Genomic DNA, 17092 nt, shown 5'->3' with positions numbered 1-17092 from the left:
CTCCTTTGCTTGGGACTGGCAGGAGCTCAGGTCTGAAGTGAAGCCCTTGCCAGTGAACGTGAGGACCTCGCTGCTTGCCTCTCTCCCTCTCTCCCTATCCTACTTTTATTTTCTCTTCCCCCACTGTGCTCATCTAAGTATGCGCCCTCTGTGTGGTGTAAAACTTCTCTTAAACCCATTTCTTGAACAAGAAAAAACATTTAAAAAACAGTCTTCCTTTGAATTAGCTAAGCTGCGTCACAAGGAGTGTGGTGCATGGCGATGCAGCGTGCCCACCCTGGGGGCTGTTTGGAAAGCTGGGAGAGTGCCTGTCACAGGAATGTGCCTGGGGCTGCAGTGGGAGTCCCATGGACGAGGGGTCTTTCCAGTGCGGCCCTGGGTACAGTTAAAAAACAAAAATAAAAACAAGTATTCTCCTCAGGTGACCATTCGTGTGATATTAACTCACGTTGTCCACCTGAAGCCAACATATACTTGCCTGAATTCTTGTTGACCTCAGAGGAGGCGGGATGCATCAGACCTTTGCCACGAAGGAGATGAAATGTGTCTGTACTGATACAAAGAGCTCGTGTTGCATAAAACTAGGACTTGACCCTGATACTACGTAATGTCCCACAGTCGCTGATATCAAACATCAGGAATAGTGAGAATTCCTTAGCTGACCTGAGCTGACGTGAGATACAAGGTACACGTTCTGAAATACTTGACCCTGCCGGCCAACCAGATTAAATGACCTTTGAATGGACGGGACTCTCCAGCCAGCTACTATTTCGGTGCATGTCCATGTGTGTTCCTTCCAGCCTGTGACTAATTTTAAAGCCTTGACATGTTTCCTACCTAGGCCCTCTGACAGTGAAATCATGCACGGGACAGAATGTGGGAGAAAGCAAAATCCACTCAGGTCTCCTGTGACACGTTAATAGCACAAAACGAGGGAAATTAAGAACATTTAACTTCCATTAAGGCGTTTTATCTGAATGCCGGCTGCTACTAACCAGTAGGATCATCTTCCTACAAGAAGTGCCTCTGGGTCCGGATTGGAATTGTTCCTTAAGTGGGAAACGGATTCCTTCCCGAGACCCCGAGGGGTTGGGACAGCTGCCCGGTGGCAGGGAAGGACGGGAACGGCCCCGAATGTTATTTTGGTGGAACCTGCCCCACACAGGGCCCCACTCAAAAGTATCTTAAAAGAAGATGTGCATAAAGGCAAGGGAGGACAAGAAGAATGACAGCAAGAATAGGGGAGATGTTTTGTAAAATAGAAGCATGGTGATTGCCTGTCCTGTGTGTGCGCATGCTGCCTCACTCGAATGCCCAGATATTCATGTACTTCAAGAGGAGAGAGTTCTGAGAAATATCCAGTCCAGCCCTCTGCCCAGCACAACTGATTTTTACAATATTTTAAAGGGTTGATATAGCACATTTCTACTTAAACACCACCAGTGACAAGAAGCTCACTGTTTCACAAGGCAAATGATTTAAAATTCAGACAACTCCAATGTTAGAAATTGTTATGACCTTTATGACCTTGAATAAGGTCTTCCTCATGATTTCCTCTTCCTTGAAGCCACATACAACCTGTCTAACTTACCTTTCATAGGACAATCCGTAATGATTATTTGAAGGTGGTTGTGATAATGAGGATGATGATGGTGGTGGTATTTATCATCATCATCATCAATAGTAATAACACATTACATCTCTTGACACTTCCTATAAGTGCTGTGCTAAGCATTTTATATTTTGTCTCATTAATCCTCATGATTGGATAAAATAGCTACATTTAACAATTCATTTTGCAGACGAGACAACTGAGGTTTAGAGTGTGATGCAGTTTGCCCCGGAAAACAGAACCAGCAGGAAACAGCTGGGATTGAAAGCGGCCTCCCTAATGGTCTCTTTTCCGGCTTCACACTAGTGACTTACTCCACAGACGGTGGCTGCAAGGATAGGGGCGTTTCTGGGGGGAGGAGGAAGACCCCAGATTCCACACCACCTCCCGCAGCCATGGGAACTGCCTGGTTCAAGTCCAGTGGTTTTTCGGGTCGATCTCGCACAAGCTGAGGGTGGCGCATCATGGCTTAGAGAAATGCCTTGCAAGGAGCCCAGCGCCCAGCATCGAACTGCAGCTCTGTCACTACGTTCCGAATGAAGAAATGTTTGTGGCCTCCCAAAGAACGTGGTTTAACGTGTAGAGCCTAGAGCTGCAGAGATTTTCCTGTTTTCTTAACTAATAACTGCATTTGGCCTGTTTTTTTCCTTAGGTTGAGATTGCAGCTAGGTAACAAATTTGTATTTCTCTGTAGATTTGATTTATTGTTGCAAATGCCTGAGGCTGCGATTTCATTGAGAATATATATAGATATATATTTTGGATATTATGCCTTTTCACTTTTTACGTTTCATGAATACCCCATCTTGTTAACACTGAATGTCCAACTAGGGCAGCCTCTGCGTTGCCTGGAAGTTGTGCCCCTGGGAAACGTGGCCTCCTGCAGAGGCTGGAGAGGGTCCCTGAGGTGGCACATCTGTATTTTGTAAACCCTCCCTCAGGAACTTTAAGAAGCTCCACCTTCTGGACCGATATATTTTTAAAGATTTTTTTTTATTTTTTAGAGAGGGAAGGGAGAAAGAAAGAGAGAGAGAGAGAGAGAGAGAGAGATCAACGTGCGGTTGTTGGGGGCCGTGGCTGCAACCCAGCATGTGCCCTGACTGGGAATCGAACCTGCGACACTTTGGTTCGCAGCCCGCACCCAATCCACTGAGCTACGCCAGCCAGGGCTGGACGGATATTTTAATAAAGCTCTGTCTGTTGTGCTTGTCCATTGCCATGGTGGGTCTTCACGCCAATGGAACAGAAACGGAGCAAGCTGAAATATTCACCTTGAGGATTCAGGGATTAGTGGAAGGGGAAAAGGAAACACTTTGTAGAATATACCTAAACTCTGCGCCTGCAACTAAAATACCTGACTCTTTTCATGGAAACAGTGGCTGCGTTATTACTCATCTCCCAGTGGGAAGAGTTTCTCATAGGGTGTGAAGGTACGGTTATGGGGGTCCAGGGGTGTTCGCGCAAGGTCGTTAAACAGGGTTGACGCCTTAGCAGTTTATTTTCACGTGGCTAACGGTACCTGGTTCTGCTGCCTCCCCAGGTTGCTGGCATGGGAAACCTGCTCAAAGTCCTCACCAGAGAGATCGAAAACTACCCGCATTTCTTCCTGGATTTTGAAAGTAAGTTTAAAAAATTAAAAGATAATGATGAAACGTGTTCACCTTACAGCTTGCTGATAAGGAAGTGACAATATGAAGTGTCACATGATACTTAAGCACTCAGATGTTACCTGAATTTCTGTCTTAAACATCATTTTCCTTCTTTTTTTCCTATTAAAACAAAAAACAAAACTAAATGAAACATCTTTTTGTGGGCCGGGTCCCGAGTCAGGTGTGGTGAGAGGCAACTGACCGATATTTCTCTCCCTCTCTTCCCCCTTCCCTCTCTCTAAAAATAAATAAATACAATATTTTTTATTTATTTTTTAAAGATTTATTTATTTATTTTTAGAGAGGGAAGGGAGGGAGATAGAGAGAGAAAACATCAATATGTGGTTGCTGGGGGTCATGGCCTGCACCCAGGCATGTATCCTGACTGGGAATATAAAATATTTTTTTAAAAATTAAATGAAACATCTTCTTAAAATATGTCCATTGTTTTCTTTGATTTTAGAAGTGATTAGCTTCTGTAGGCTTCACATAAATCATCTTCATGTATTTTTCCTAACAATACTCATGAATTTCATGTTGTGTACCAAAGAAAAATAGTATGTACAGTAATTCGTTCGCACAAATTAATGTACAGCAAATTATCACCAGGATGAAAGAAAAAGTGATCAAACCAGGAATAAGGCTCACAGATGATGTATTTTTAATCATCTGTCTTTTCTTTATATATTACTTCATAACACACCACTATTTCAGGATTTTGAGATACAGTCCTTTTATCTGAAAGGTTATGTTCCTTTTATCAAAAACTTTAAATATTTTTCTAAGATAAAGTGGCTTGCGAATCGTGACTAAATAAACACCGAGGTTCTTTCTTCATCTTGTTTATTTTCTTGATTGAATATATTTACAAGTCAGTGACACATTCGTGTTTAATTAACTAAGCTCACGTTTCTACCTTTCCTCCTGGGTTGCCCATTTTCTGAGTTACAATTCTACAATAGCAAGCGTTTTTGCCGGTATTCACTGTCTATTGCAGCCTTCAATCTGTTTTAAACTTTAATTGTTCAAGAGTTTTACCTACATTAAAAGTAAGTTAAAACTTCCTCACCTGTAGTTTAAACTTCCTAACAGACATTTTCTAGGTAAACCTGGAAGACTCTGTCAGGCCGCAATAACCCAAGAGGTGAGAGCTCTCTGGATATACCCTTTCAGAATCTCTGCTGGGCCTAAAGTAACTACTTGAAAATCAGGAGAAGTTATCCCAAAGCTCAAGTATTCGGAAAAGAGAAAGTATTTCATCTAGATTGCATTCAATGACAGACGTGCCACTTCTCATGTAACTCCTTTGGCTGCTGCTGTTGTTTCTGTTCTTGTTCGGTTGGATGTCCTTCTCCCTCTACGGGGCACCTCCCTCCTGGGTCCACGAACTGATCAACCCCGTTCAAGCATAAATGCACCTTAAGGTCCCTCCTGCCCGGATCTTGTCTGCTCTCTAGTCCCCACCCCCACAGTGATGCCAGCTGTTTTCTTTGGGAAGGACCTGCGGTTGTGCACCTCCGGCCCTCGGCTGCTGTGCTTTTCACGGGCTCACCCGGCTCACCTTTCCTTCATTGCCTGTTTCCTTTCAAGACACAGCGGTGCTCTCAACCGGGCCTCCTGCTAGTCTTCAAACATGTCCTTCCTCCTTCTGTCCTCACTTCCACTTGTTGGAAACCGCCTCCCCTGGTTTATGAGAAAAAACACTTCGTTCTTCAAGCCCATTCCAAATGCCACCTCTTACGAGAAGACCTCTCCAGTTCCTTCTGCGGTCTTCAATTTCCTGAAGCCGGAGGCATGCTCTTTCTCCTTCTTATTCTCAGGCCGCACCGTGCTTCCCTCAAGCCCTTTATTTCATCTCTTGTGTTGACCTGCTTGCGCGGATTGTCTCCCACGTTAGCCTAGGACCTCCTTAGGCAATGGCGGTTCTTAGTTACCCCGTCTCCCGTCTCCGTAATGTTGCCCGGCTTGCCTGGATGCTCCACATACTCTACGTACTGTTATTATTGGGCTGAAATCTGTAGACTCAGGGAGAATTATAACCACAACCTTCCTTCTAGTCCATCATGGTTCTTTCTTGAAAACCGACTCTAGGAAACAGGATTTGCAGAATCAAAAAAACAAAATGACTTTTTTTTTTCACAAAATATGTTACTTTGTAGGTGACTAAGTAGTCCCACTCTGATCAGGGACGGAATGATGGCTGTAGACGTAACTTCGAAACTCTGGTGCTCCAGAGAACACTAGTTGGAAACCGCCGCCCCTTTAAATCCCTGGAGACTTTATTTTTACCACTTCAACGGCTCTTAAAATTAGACTTGAAAAAGACTAACCAGTTAAACCAGGTCAAACCCAACTAAACCCAGCCAAATCCAACCAAACCCAACCAAATCCCACCAGATCCAACTCAACTCAGCCAAACCCAACCACGCCTAACCAAATCCCATGAAACCCAGCCAAACCCAGTCAACTCCAGCCTGCCTAAAGAGGTGCCGATTAGTTAAAAGATCCAGGAAAGAGGCTACATGTAGTGGAAGAAAGATATCTTACTACATTGAAACTCTCGGTGGCCAAATCTGGGCCCTACTCATTTTTGGGACCCAGAACTTCGCTAAAGCTGAGCATGGAGCACTGATCACTGGGGTGACTTGGCAACAGATGCTGGCCACGTGAAGGACCGGGACGGAGCAGGCTAGATCCAAGAGAGCACAGGCATTCGAGAGCAGGGATGTACACATGGATTCAAACGCAGCCTGGTCAAGAAGGACGGATTTGAAAAGGGGATCATGAGTTGGGAGGTGAGCTGCCCACTTCTGGTAGCCGCTGGCAGAACAGACGTAAGATGGATTGCTTCGAGTACAGAGGCTGGCTGGCAAAGAGTTAAGGAGTAAGCGGCGGAGGGAGGAAGCGAGGCTGAACAGCATGCAGCAATAGCTTAAATGAATTTGGCACCTCAGCTTTGGGTGCTGAGTGTTCTTTTTGAAGTCGGTGATGGAATATAATTGAACCAGGTCAAATAGATATAATTAAGCTGGGTCACAATGTAATACAAAATTAGACACATCTGTCCCTAGGTTTCCCGTTGTGTAGATCTGATTTAAATTCTTGTTTGACCTGTGCGGTGAGGCCTATACTTTATGCTCACGTTTTCTGTACAACCACTTAACGTCTTTTTCATTGTTGTTTTTTCATTCCCTGTTTTTTTTTTCTTTTTTCTCTCCCTACTTGTCATGCCTGCATTTCCTCTTTGAAGGCTGAGAGACAGAGGGGGAGTAAAATGCAGCCCAGTCTTTCATGAGGGATGGTTTTGGGGGACAGTGGATGGAAAGGCGTGTGGCGGCAGACCTGCTGAGAGCCGGTCAGCTGCGTGCGCCCGCTGGGGTGTGCTGAGTGGGCAGCAGCCGCCAGCCCTCCAGGGAGATCCTGCCAGTGATTCCCAGACTGAAACGATCATTAGAAACACGTGGCAAAACATTGTCATGTAGTTGAGCCTCACCTCCGAGTTCTGACGCAGGGGTCTAGTCCTCAGAGTCTGCTTCTGCAGATGCCTTGAATTTCTAGTACTTTTCACTTTTTCAGTGCTTTTCATGGACATCCACATCTTCGTGACGACCCCACAGGACCATCCAGGGAGGACACAGGGCCTCTTTACTAGGGAGCTCTTGTTCGCTTCTCTGTACACCAAGGATTAATCTGAGGCCCAGAGAGATTCACTGGTTTGCCCTGGGGTCTATAGTGAATGGCAAAGCTGGTAATAGGACCTGGGTCTCAAAACACTCTTTTGGAGTTCCTCCTGCCCCCTGACATCACAGGGATCCCGTGGCACGTGAGCAAAGCAGACGAGCCTTCAGGCACCTCTCACGTCACTGCCCTTTGCAGTGCCTCGTGGGTCGTTCCACAGGAAAGGGCTCTGGGCTCTGGTGCGGGGCAACCGACATTCCTGTACAAATACATGTGTCACTCCCAGCCACACTGACATTTTCCCATGGACCCGTGCGATTGTATGTTGTTTCTGTAAGCGCTTACAGCATTGTGCTGTAAATCATGCCATTTTAACATCCCCAAATGTTAATGATAGATAGTTATTTATGCCTCTTCATTTCCCCTGAAAGAGAGGGGGTGGAGGAGTGAGGAAGTGGGTTGGGAAGAAGTGCTATAGGTTTAATTTATGGCTCTGGCAAATCCTTTTTGCTCTCCCTTCCCTGGTGTTTATACAACAGCTGGTGGTGCAAAGAGATAGTGCTGTATCCTGTTGATGAAATGCCAGGGATTCCTTCCAAGCCAAAGACATCTCCAAATAAATCGTGTTGTCCCCTCGTGTTATCTTGGGTGAATGTGTTTGATTCTCTGTCAGATCTTCTCTACAGCCCCACGGAGGCTGTTAGGCGAAGGTATGTGCGTTCCTGCTGCTCGTGAAGACAGATGGCATCCTTGGCTGATTCTCAAAGATAAGGACCTTTTGATGTGACAGGCCTGCTCTGGGCTGAGCCCTGCTGTCCCGCCCTGGGGGATGTTCACCTAAGACGTTCATTCCTGACAAACAAAACACATAGCCACTCTCCTCTCCCTCCCCGGTGGAATGCCAAGCATTCTGCTTCCAGTAAATATCCCCGTCTCCCACCTGACCCCGTGACACCGAAATGCTGACGGTTACTATCCACCGTCACCAGCAAACGGAGCCAAAGAGGGCTACACAGCTCCCCTGCAAACCAAATGAATGCCGGTTTCACTCTCTTAATTGATGGGGGAATTCTTTCCCGTTAAACATTCAAGGTGCTCGGCATCCAGCGAGTTCTTGAGAAGGAGTGCGTGCATTCAAGGTCACAGAGCACATGATACATGTTCACACCTTCCACAATGGCAAGTCCAGGACAGGGGTTTAAATCATTGCTCGGGGAATGGCCTGGATGGGCTGGTTCCAAGGCTCCTGGAAGTATTGGTTTCTGAAATTGCCCGTGTAAATCACGGCGATTTGTAACAGCTTCATTGTTAGACGGCAGCAGCCTGGCTTTCTGTAACCATTTCCCCTCAATTTCAGTGAAATCAGGGGGGATGATCACACGTGTAGAATATGGTTCTTCGATGAAGCATCACAAAGAGAGTTCACTGGCTGCAACGGGAAATAAAGACCCATTTCCATCAGTAATGTTACTGGTGGACATTGTGTGTGTGTGAGCACTTTTGACTCAATGTCAGTCTTTGTGTTAAAATAAAAAAAAATACCTGTAATTCAGAGTTCCTGTTCACTCCGCAAATGCTTTGTGAGGTTGCTGATAGGTTAAGTATAATAGCCTTTTTAATCACTAATTCATCAAGGTCTTTTTCAAGATGTCTCTCCTTGTCAACTGCAGAAACAATACATTTTTTTAAAATATGGTTACCAATATGGAGAATTCAAAAAGTATAAACCCCAAAGTGTCTCAAAGGAATATTCCAGAGAAAGCATTAAGGATAAGAACCTTAAGATTGGGAGAGTAAACATAATTGCAGTGTTTCACCCAACAAATATCCTGTTAGTGGGTTAACTAAACCAAGGAGACATCGAGGCTGTAGGTAAATGGTGGGTGACTTAAAAACACACGTCATGAGGAAAATGTGAGTAGGTGGTTTGACCGTCAGCACATACATCTATCTTCATGGCAACAGTGAGCTGCACGACAGCCATTGGAGGAGAAGAGAGAGAAGGCAGCCCCTAGGAAGTAATGGGATTTTTTTTCACTGTTTCCCAACACCCACATTCTCTGCCTCCCTGTTCCTTGATTCATAACATGTTTATTGAGAGTCTCTGATCAGTAGCACGTGTCGGGGCTCTGAAGACAAGAAGGCCAACTTCGTCTCCAAAGATTGCAGAATTCAAAGACAAGCAGGAAAAGCATCATGAACACATAATGTGAGAAATATATTTCCATCCCTCATTCAACTGTTCATGCAGCAAATCTTCCTTGAGCAGCTACTGTGCGCCCGGCACTTGCTAGACCTGGGAGACACGGTGTGCAATGAAGCGAGGCCAGCGTCCCACGTTCTAACGGGTCACATTCTCATTAATTAGTCCCGACTGGTCATCTCGCTGGAGGATAAAAGTAGGATTATGGACTTCCACAGGGACACGGGCCGACACCAAATGTCACTTAAGGTTACCCAGTCCTTCTCCCATTTGGAAGGAGAAACAGAGAAACAGATTACAGCTTCTCCCAGCCAGCATTTTTTTTACCTTGAAAACTGATGCCACTCGGGACTCGGGTCCCCTAAAACTCTTGCAAACCCTGCCCCTGGCCCAGAAGGCAGGGACCCTGTTTATGGCATCAGGGGCCTAATTATTAACTGGAAGAAGAGGTGACCTCAGGTCTGTAACAGGGGGAGGAGGGAAACCAGGGTGTGCAGTGGCCCCCACGAAGTATGGAAGAAAACGAGCCAGCTCATTTCTGACTCAGGAAGGAGGAAAGAAAGGTGGATGGGTTTCTCCCACCCCCCCCTGCGACACGGGCTGTATGAGACACATTTCAAACAGGACGCAAGGACATCTGCCAAGAGAAATGTTTTCCCTGAGATGCTGGCTGGGGACGGAGGGCCTGTTTCTCAGGTCATTCCCTTTGCCAGGGGAGAGTGCTGTGTGGTGGGAAGTACCCCCTGCAGCCCTCGGCGCTGCCCCCTCTGGGAGAGAAGGGTCACTACCACCACCACACCTTGTGGTCTCCTAAACAGCACACCAGAAAGTGTCCCTTCACCTGAGACGGAGAGAAAAGCCCACTTATCTACAGCCGCTGTTCCTTCTACGCCTCTCTATCAGAAGCTGTCTTATTTGGGAAGCACTTAAGAACGCTATTTTTAAAAACTAACTTTGACACGGGCTGCGAACCAAAGCATTACAGGTTCAATTCCCAGTCAGGGCACATGCCTGGGTTGCAGGCCAGGGCCCCCAGCAACGTCACATTGATGTTTCTCTCTCTCTCTCTCTCTCTCCTTCTCTCTCCTCTCTCTCTCTCTCTCCTCTCTCTCTCTCTCTCTCTCTCTCTCTCTCTCTCTCTCTCTCCTCTCTCTCTCTCTCTCTCCAATCCGTCTCGTCTCTCTCTCTCTCTCCTCTCTCTCCCTCTCCCACCCTTCCCTCTCTAAAAATAAATAAAATCTTAAAAAAAACTAACTTTGAAATCTTTCTCCTTTTGGGTTCCAGTAATCATCAACAGGATGGGTTTTGGGGTTCCGTTTCCCAGCACCCCTCTCCCAGTCCACTCAGCTTTAGTTCTGTTTTGTTTAAAACGTACCAGGTGGTGGCTTGCTCAGCTAGAGCCGTGTGACAGCCAAGATGAGAAGGCTCCGTCTTCTGGTTTCCCGGAGTCTTCTCCTTTTATACCTACTTTATAATTACAGTCAAGTAGACTTTCCCTCAGGATCTTGGTCACTGACTCAATGTTTCTTGTCGCTTCTTCAAAGATATATCTCTTTAAGAACGTTGCCTTTGTTTAGCTTGTGATTTTTTTCAATGCACTCATCAGAGAGAAAGGATTTGATTTTTATTTGTTTACCAGAATCTTTGCTTTGCATTTTTGTCTCCGTTCTGTTCCCTGACTTGCTTCTTACTTGAAAATTGCCAGCATCACCCTGGAATTCTGTTCCACAGAAACGCTTTCTTCAGTTGCGGGGGGGCTTTCTCTCGTTGGTGGGTTTTCGATTTCTATTGTAAGACACCCCAAGCTCGTAGAGGAAAGTTTGGAAAGGCAGGGAAAGCTCAAATATAAAGTGGTTAATATGGTAGATAACAGTGTACCCAGAAAATGTAGCAAGTGCCTGTGGGGAAGCATGGACGGTCACAAAAGATAAAGGGGCAACGTGTCCCTTCTCCCGCCTGTTTCCGGGCTGCAGCCAGGGCTCCTGCCTGGCGGGGCTTCTCCTCGCTCCAGGCCCAGCCTCGCCCTCCAGCGGCCAGCCTGCCCGTGCTGTCCGTGAACACACGCCCCTCACCTTCCTTCTGCCCTGCCCAGGTCCCGCCCCGTCCACGAGTGAGGTCCCCTCCTCCCAGCCCACACCTGCTTCTTGTTCTCGGAACCCTGGTGTGCAGGTTCTTGAACCCTCCCTCATTCCCTGCTTGAAATCCTTCTTATTCCTGGAAGGTACAGTTTGCCAAGTTTCTGAAGAATCTACAGGGTCTTTTTGTTGTTATTGTTTTTCTAAGAGATTACACACCCTTCATTTCCCAGGTGTCCCTACCAAACCCTTGGGTCTCAGCAGGACCTGGTCAGTAAGTGGTCTAAAATATTTCCCCATGGACACTGCTGCTCAGGGTCTGGCCTTGGGTGAGTGCAGGACCAGCAAATGGTCGCTGAGCCGGAGCGGCCACGGCTGGCCTGAGCCCTATTCTGCCGCTCAGCCTTTCCAAAGGCCCAGTCAGCCTGGCCACACCTGGCTTAGATATCACCTGCCTTGTGAATTCTCTTTTATACACCCGGAGCAACACCATGAATTATTACATTTCACGGGATCCACCCTTTGTGCTTCCAGCAAGATGAGTCCAAACTGGGATTTGATACGGGGAGCGCCGGACCAGGCAGGACTCTGTCTAGCACTTTCGTCGATGAGGTCTTCTGAAAGAATTTAGTGCCTTGAGACTTCGCTTTTTGGAAAGAGAGTCTTGGGAAATTACATCTCTGTTCCTCATTAGCAGTGCCTTTGCTTTAGATGGAGATTAATGTTCTTACTAGCCTGGGCAAGTAACCATTGTGTAGGTATTGTGCGATAAGAAAAGCCAGTCTTGATCTCCACTCGGCCTTCAGCCACCGGCCTGCGTAAACCACTCCTGGGACACGAGCGTGCATTGGCTGCTGGGGTGTGACCAAGTGAAAACTCACTGAGGAGCTAAGGGGATGCTTCCGTGCCTGTTACAGTACGGTCTTCATTTAGATGAACTTGCATGTGCCAGTTGTTTTTTGTGGGTAACGTTCACGGTCAAAACGGTACAGGCAGGTGTCTCTAAAGTGAACTCCCACACTTCTTGAGTTCATGTTCAATGAGAAATCTCAGTGCTTTGTTGTACTGTGCTCTGCAAAGGTACAGCTCTGGTATGGTTCTGAAGGGTGATTATCTAATCTTTTAAGCTCATTTTTATATGGAAATATGAAGGGGATGGTTTTTCTCACCTGTACTCAGATTCACAGATTTTTAATCATAATGGAACATTTAGCAGCTTCTCCTATTAAAAGTGGACTCAGCCCTGGCCAGGTGGCTCAGCTGGTGAACCCATACACCATAACATTGTGGTTCAACTCCCAATTACGGCACATACCTAGGTTGTGGGTTCAATCCCTGTTTGGGAAACATGCAGGAGGCCACCGATTGATGTTCCTCTCTCATATCAATGTTTCTCTCTGTTCAGAAACAAAATCAGTAAACATCTCCTTGTATTTTTTTTAAAAAAGTGGACTCAAAAATACAACGATTATACCTTCTAACACCCAGTGCACCACTCGACACAACATAGGTGTGTTCCACGAGTAAAGGAGTACCCGCGCGGATTCCAGCATGCTTGGTTTCACGCATGCAGAACCACGGATGACCGCTCTACACAGTGGGCAGAAATTGGGTCCACATTCCCTTCCCGGTGCTTGTCATACTACAGAGGAGATGCCACCCTGCAGGGGTAAAACAAGATGGTCTCACAGGTAGAGCTGCACGCCCACCCTCCCCCCCGATGTTTGTAACCTCCAGCACTCTGTGTCTTTTGGTTTTCCTGCTGCATAGATGCCCAGCCCACCGAAGGAGAGAGGGAAGTGTGGAACCAGATCAGCGCCGTCCTCCAGGACTCCGAGAGCATCCTCGCGGACCTGCAGGCCTACAAGGGCGCGGGGCCGGAGATCCGAGACGTACGCCAGTGACGCTACCAAACTGACGGCACCCCTGGAGGGGGAGGGACACCCACACCCACCCACACACACACACACACACACACACACACACCAGCAACAACATTAACTAACAGACCTAGTGTTTCCTAGTGCGGGAGGAAGAACAAGGATGATAATGTGTCCTTAAAAAATGTATGAATGGCCCCCTTGATTCCAGTACATTAATCTGAGCACACACCACCGTGGACCATGTCAAACATCGGCCATTCTCTTCTCAGACATACATATGATATTGCAGGACTCCCAATTAAACAATAAGTTGCCAGCATATTACTTCCTTCACGGGAAGCGTGCATACAAAGTCTATGGGCAGCAGTTGAAATACGAGTCACGGGGTTGGGTTTACATGAATGTTCCAACGTTTTGTAATAACTTGGGAGGGTTCCACCAGCGCCACAGACAACAGTCATAAACGATCTCAGTGTTAGTAGCCTGCAAGCCTGTCATTTTGAACCGACTTACGTGATTAAAAATATATAAATACATGAAAAACAAAACAACAACCAAAACAAAAAAGGAAATTGTCAGTGTGGCTTTTGAAACGTCCAAATACCTTAAAGGCAAGAAACTTAACCACTCTTCTTATTTGAAATAATTAGTTTTGTGAAAGTATCAACACACACGTACACGCATGCATGTGTGTACACACTCACACGCATCTGTGGCCCTGCCAAAGTCATTCTGGAAAAAAAAAACACGGCTAAGATCACAATTCCCCAGCTGCCGAAACCCAGACAAAACAGCATTTCTAAGAAAGGAACGGCCTGTTAAAAGGTCGTTTTTCTACTTAGGGAGTCACCATCCACTTTGGTAATTTAGGCAACATCACAGACTTGCCGAGATGTAATACGTATTACAGAGAAAGGAGAGATGTACAGAGTTTTCCATTCATAATGAGCACCAGCTCTGCTTTAAAAGAATAAATGGTGATGGAGGAGCATTGCATTGCTTCCAATTAGATGTGCATTTCGTTACATTTAAGATAAGAGAAACAAGGAAGTGGACACAGGATCTAATGGTAGAGTCATTTGCAATATATTCAAGTTCTGAAATCTCCATGCTAGCTGACATCTGGGAGGACAGTCCGCTGCACTGATGCCACATTTAAGGAGGACATATTAGCAAGTTACGTCAGAAGTTGTGCTTCTTAAAATTTAAATCCTCTCTCCATCTTAAGTCATTTTGATGTGGAGCTTACCGCTTCTTTCTAAACAGTGCCGTGTGCCGTGATTTCTTTTCCTAGGCGATTCAAAACCCCAATGATATCCAGCTTCAAGAAAAAGCTTGGAATGCAGTGTGTCCTCTGGTCGTGAGGCTAAAGAGGTTCTATGAGTTCTCCATAAGGCTAGGTAAGTTCGTGTGTGTAGTTCTCAAGTCCCACGTGTGAAGTTCTACTGGGTGTTGGTGACAATCATGGGAAGCCCTTGCTGCCTTAGGAAATGTCCTGCATCCATCCTCTGTGTCACCAGAGGCCATTGGTGGACAACTGTCCATGCTGTTTTCATTTCCTTCAATTCACCTCAACGTCTCTTGTTCTGAATTTCTTGGCACATATGGAGTGTCTCTATTGGTGGTCCCTATGATCTTGTTCGTAGCTACGCCTGACTCTTAACGGTTGCCCTGTGGTCTGATCCTAATGTTGGATAACAGAGAAGTTGGGAGATACAGGTTACCGCTCACCCAGGGAAGAATCGGTTGTCTGGAGTCATGTGATAAATTTAATACAAACAAAATGTTCTGCGCTTAAGCTTTAGACCAAAACCAAACCAAACCAAACAATAAAACGACCCTGTACAGGTACAGGATGGCTTTGCAAAAGTAAGAGTGTAGTCAAGGTCTGCTTGAAAATAGGTAGATGCTGTGATGCTCAGCTTGGCCACCAGTATGATGTAATCGCTCCCCTCACCAGTGAAGCCATCTGAGGTTTTATTAGCTAATGTATCTGAGGTTCCATTAGCTACCTAGAGTGAGGAAGGGGTAGTCTTATTCTTCCCTACTTTTGCCATTGATGAATGGGAGATTTTAGGAGGAAAACAGAGAAATCGAGAATACCAGCTGTGGTATTGAGGGCACTGGACGCTAAGACCCAGAGGGAGTAGTTGAATGAACTGAGCCAGTTTTTGAAGACTCTCAGGTTGATGGAGGATCCATTTCTCTGTTTCCTCAAAGTCTATCTCCAGACCTAATGAACTGAAACCCTAAGGAGCCACATTTCAGCTCAACAGCAGACAACAGATCCGCCTGCCAGAGCGGGACAAGGGAGAACTAGCTGCCTCAGGAGACAGGGCATTCCCAGAGATGGAAAAGGCTGGAAATGCCCTTGTACAGATGCTGTGAAGGACACTTAAGGACTATAGAGCAGGTGCTGGCAAACATTTCCATAAGAGCAAGATAATGTACATCTGAGGCCTGTGGGGCATTCTGTCTTTGCTGCAGCTAGCCAGCTCTGCCATTGCCACACAAAACTCACCATAGCCAATGCATACAGTAGCCATAGCCAATGGCTACTTTTAAATAAAACTTTATTAATTTTATTTACAACTTTTCAATAAGAGCAGGCCAGATTTGGCCTGGGGACTGTAGTTGACTGACCCCTTATGTAGAGGATTGATGAAATGACTGAGTGTTGTTAGAAAGATATCTAAGTGAAGAGTGGAAGGAATGTTTAGAAACAGACAAGTGGGAGCCGTGAGACTGTGTCAGGGGCAATAATGGACGTTATTGCGTAGATACAGCCATGGGTTTATAGGAAAAATATTGCTGGGATGAGGGGAGACTAGATGCGGAGAAGAGCTGGAAGGGACCCGAGGTCTCTCCCTGCAGAGCAGCTTACCTAACCCACGTGCTCAGGGCACCTCGTCTCATCCTGGATCACAAACGGCTGTCTCATGCCCTTGATCCAAAACATGTGTTCATGGTTTTCTGACACTGTTAGCACTTCAACAGGTGAAGGTGCAGCTGGGCTTTGAGGGGCATTTGCATAACTATGGTTGGGGGCGGTCTGCAGTGGACAGCGCCTGCTCAGCCCGAGCTCCTCCTCTTCCTCATCTACACACCTGACATTGCACACAGTTACAGGGAGGGACGGGGAGAGGAAGGATCCCAGCAGGTTCTCCTGCGAGTGTCCCTTGAGGCTGCAAAGGGTGCTTTTGGAAGGGTCTCTGTAGGCCACCTCAAATATGTGTTTACCCCTCTGACTTCCAGAAAAAGCTCTCCAGAGTTTACTAGAATCTCTGACCTGTCCACCCTACACGCCAACCCAACACCTGGAGCGGGAGCAGGCCCTGGCCAAGGAGTTTGCGGAAATTCTGCATTTCACCCTGCGGTTCGATGAGCTGAAGGTCAGGCCACATGTCTCTGACGACTGGACAAGCAGGCACTGAGGGCCTACTGTGTGCAGGCTCTCTGCCGAGCTGTGGGGTGGGGAGGGTGGAGAGAGATGAGGGAGGTGTAGCTCCTTCCTTCGAGAGACACAGCTTGTGGTGAAAATTTGCACTCATTGTCATAAAAGTGACTTAAGATGGTGGTTTTTTATGTGAAAATTCAGTATCTGCTTAATGCAATAAGGGAAAACCTTTCCGAGTGTCTGCTCCTCATTGAGAACAAATATCCTGACGTCTGGTCTGCAGGGAAAACAGGGCATATTTTTAAATCACGAAGCTCTGAGCACTTCTTTTTAACCGCCAGTTGCTTTGACCCTTGTGTGCCCAAGACAAGTCCCGGTGTGTTTACTGAGCTAGTGTTGGGCTCCCCGTGCGCATTCCCCATCTGATGCCGCGAGATGGCCTTCTTCCCTCTCTTCTGAATTTCAGATGAGGAACCCGGCTATTCAGAATGACTTCAGCTACTACAGGAGGACGATAAGTCGCAATCGCATTAACAACATGCACGTGAGTCCGCGGGTCTCCTGCGTCTAGGTACCCGGTCTCCACGTCCCTCTT

General features: G+C 46.6%; 1 protein-coding gene across 1 annotated transcript in view; it reads left to right on the top strand.

Moving 5' to 3' along the window:
• The window catches only part of CYRIA (CYFIP related Rac1 interactor A), a 51682-nt gene that overhangs the window by 22288 nt on the left and 12302 nt on the right, over nucleotides 1-17092 (top strand). The window contains exons 2-6 of the mRNA XM_036027672.1: nucleotides 3154-3231; nucleotides 12988-13109; nucleotides 14395-14500; nucleotides 16356-16492; nucleotides 16964-17041. Of these exons, the coding sequence (XP_035883565.1) occupies nucleotides 3162-3231; nucleotides 12988-13109; nucleotides 14395-14500; nucleotides 16356-16492; nucleotides 16964-17041 (513 nt within the window). The 5' untranslated portion in view covers nucleotides 3154-3161. The remainder of the gene's footprint in view (nucleotides 1-3153; nucleotides 3232-12987; nucleotides 13110-14394; nucleotides 14501-16355; nucleotides 16493-16963; nucleotides 17042-17092) is intronic.

Source organism: Phyllostomus discolor, chromosome 6 (assembly GCF_004126475.2).
Source record: "Phyllostomus discolor isolate MPI-MPIP mPhyDis1 chromosome 6, mPhyDis1.pri.v3, whole genome shotgun sequence".
NCBI lineage: Eukaryota > Metazoa > Chordata > Mammalia > Chiroptera > Phyllostomidae > Phyllostomus > Phyllostomus discolor.
The sequence above is the reverse complement of the archived record's forward strand: the minus strand, read 5'-3'. Positions and strand labels throughout refer to the sequence as shown.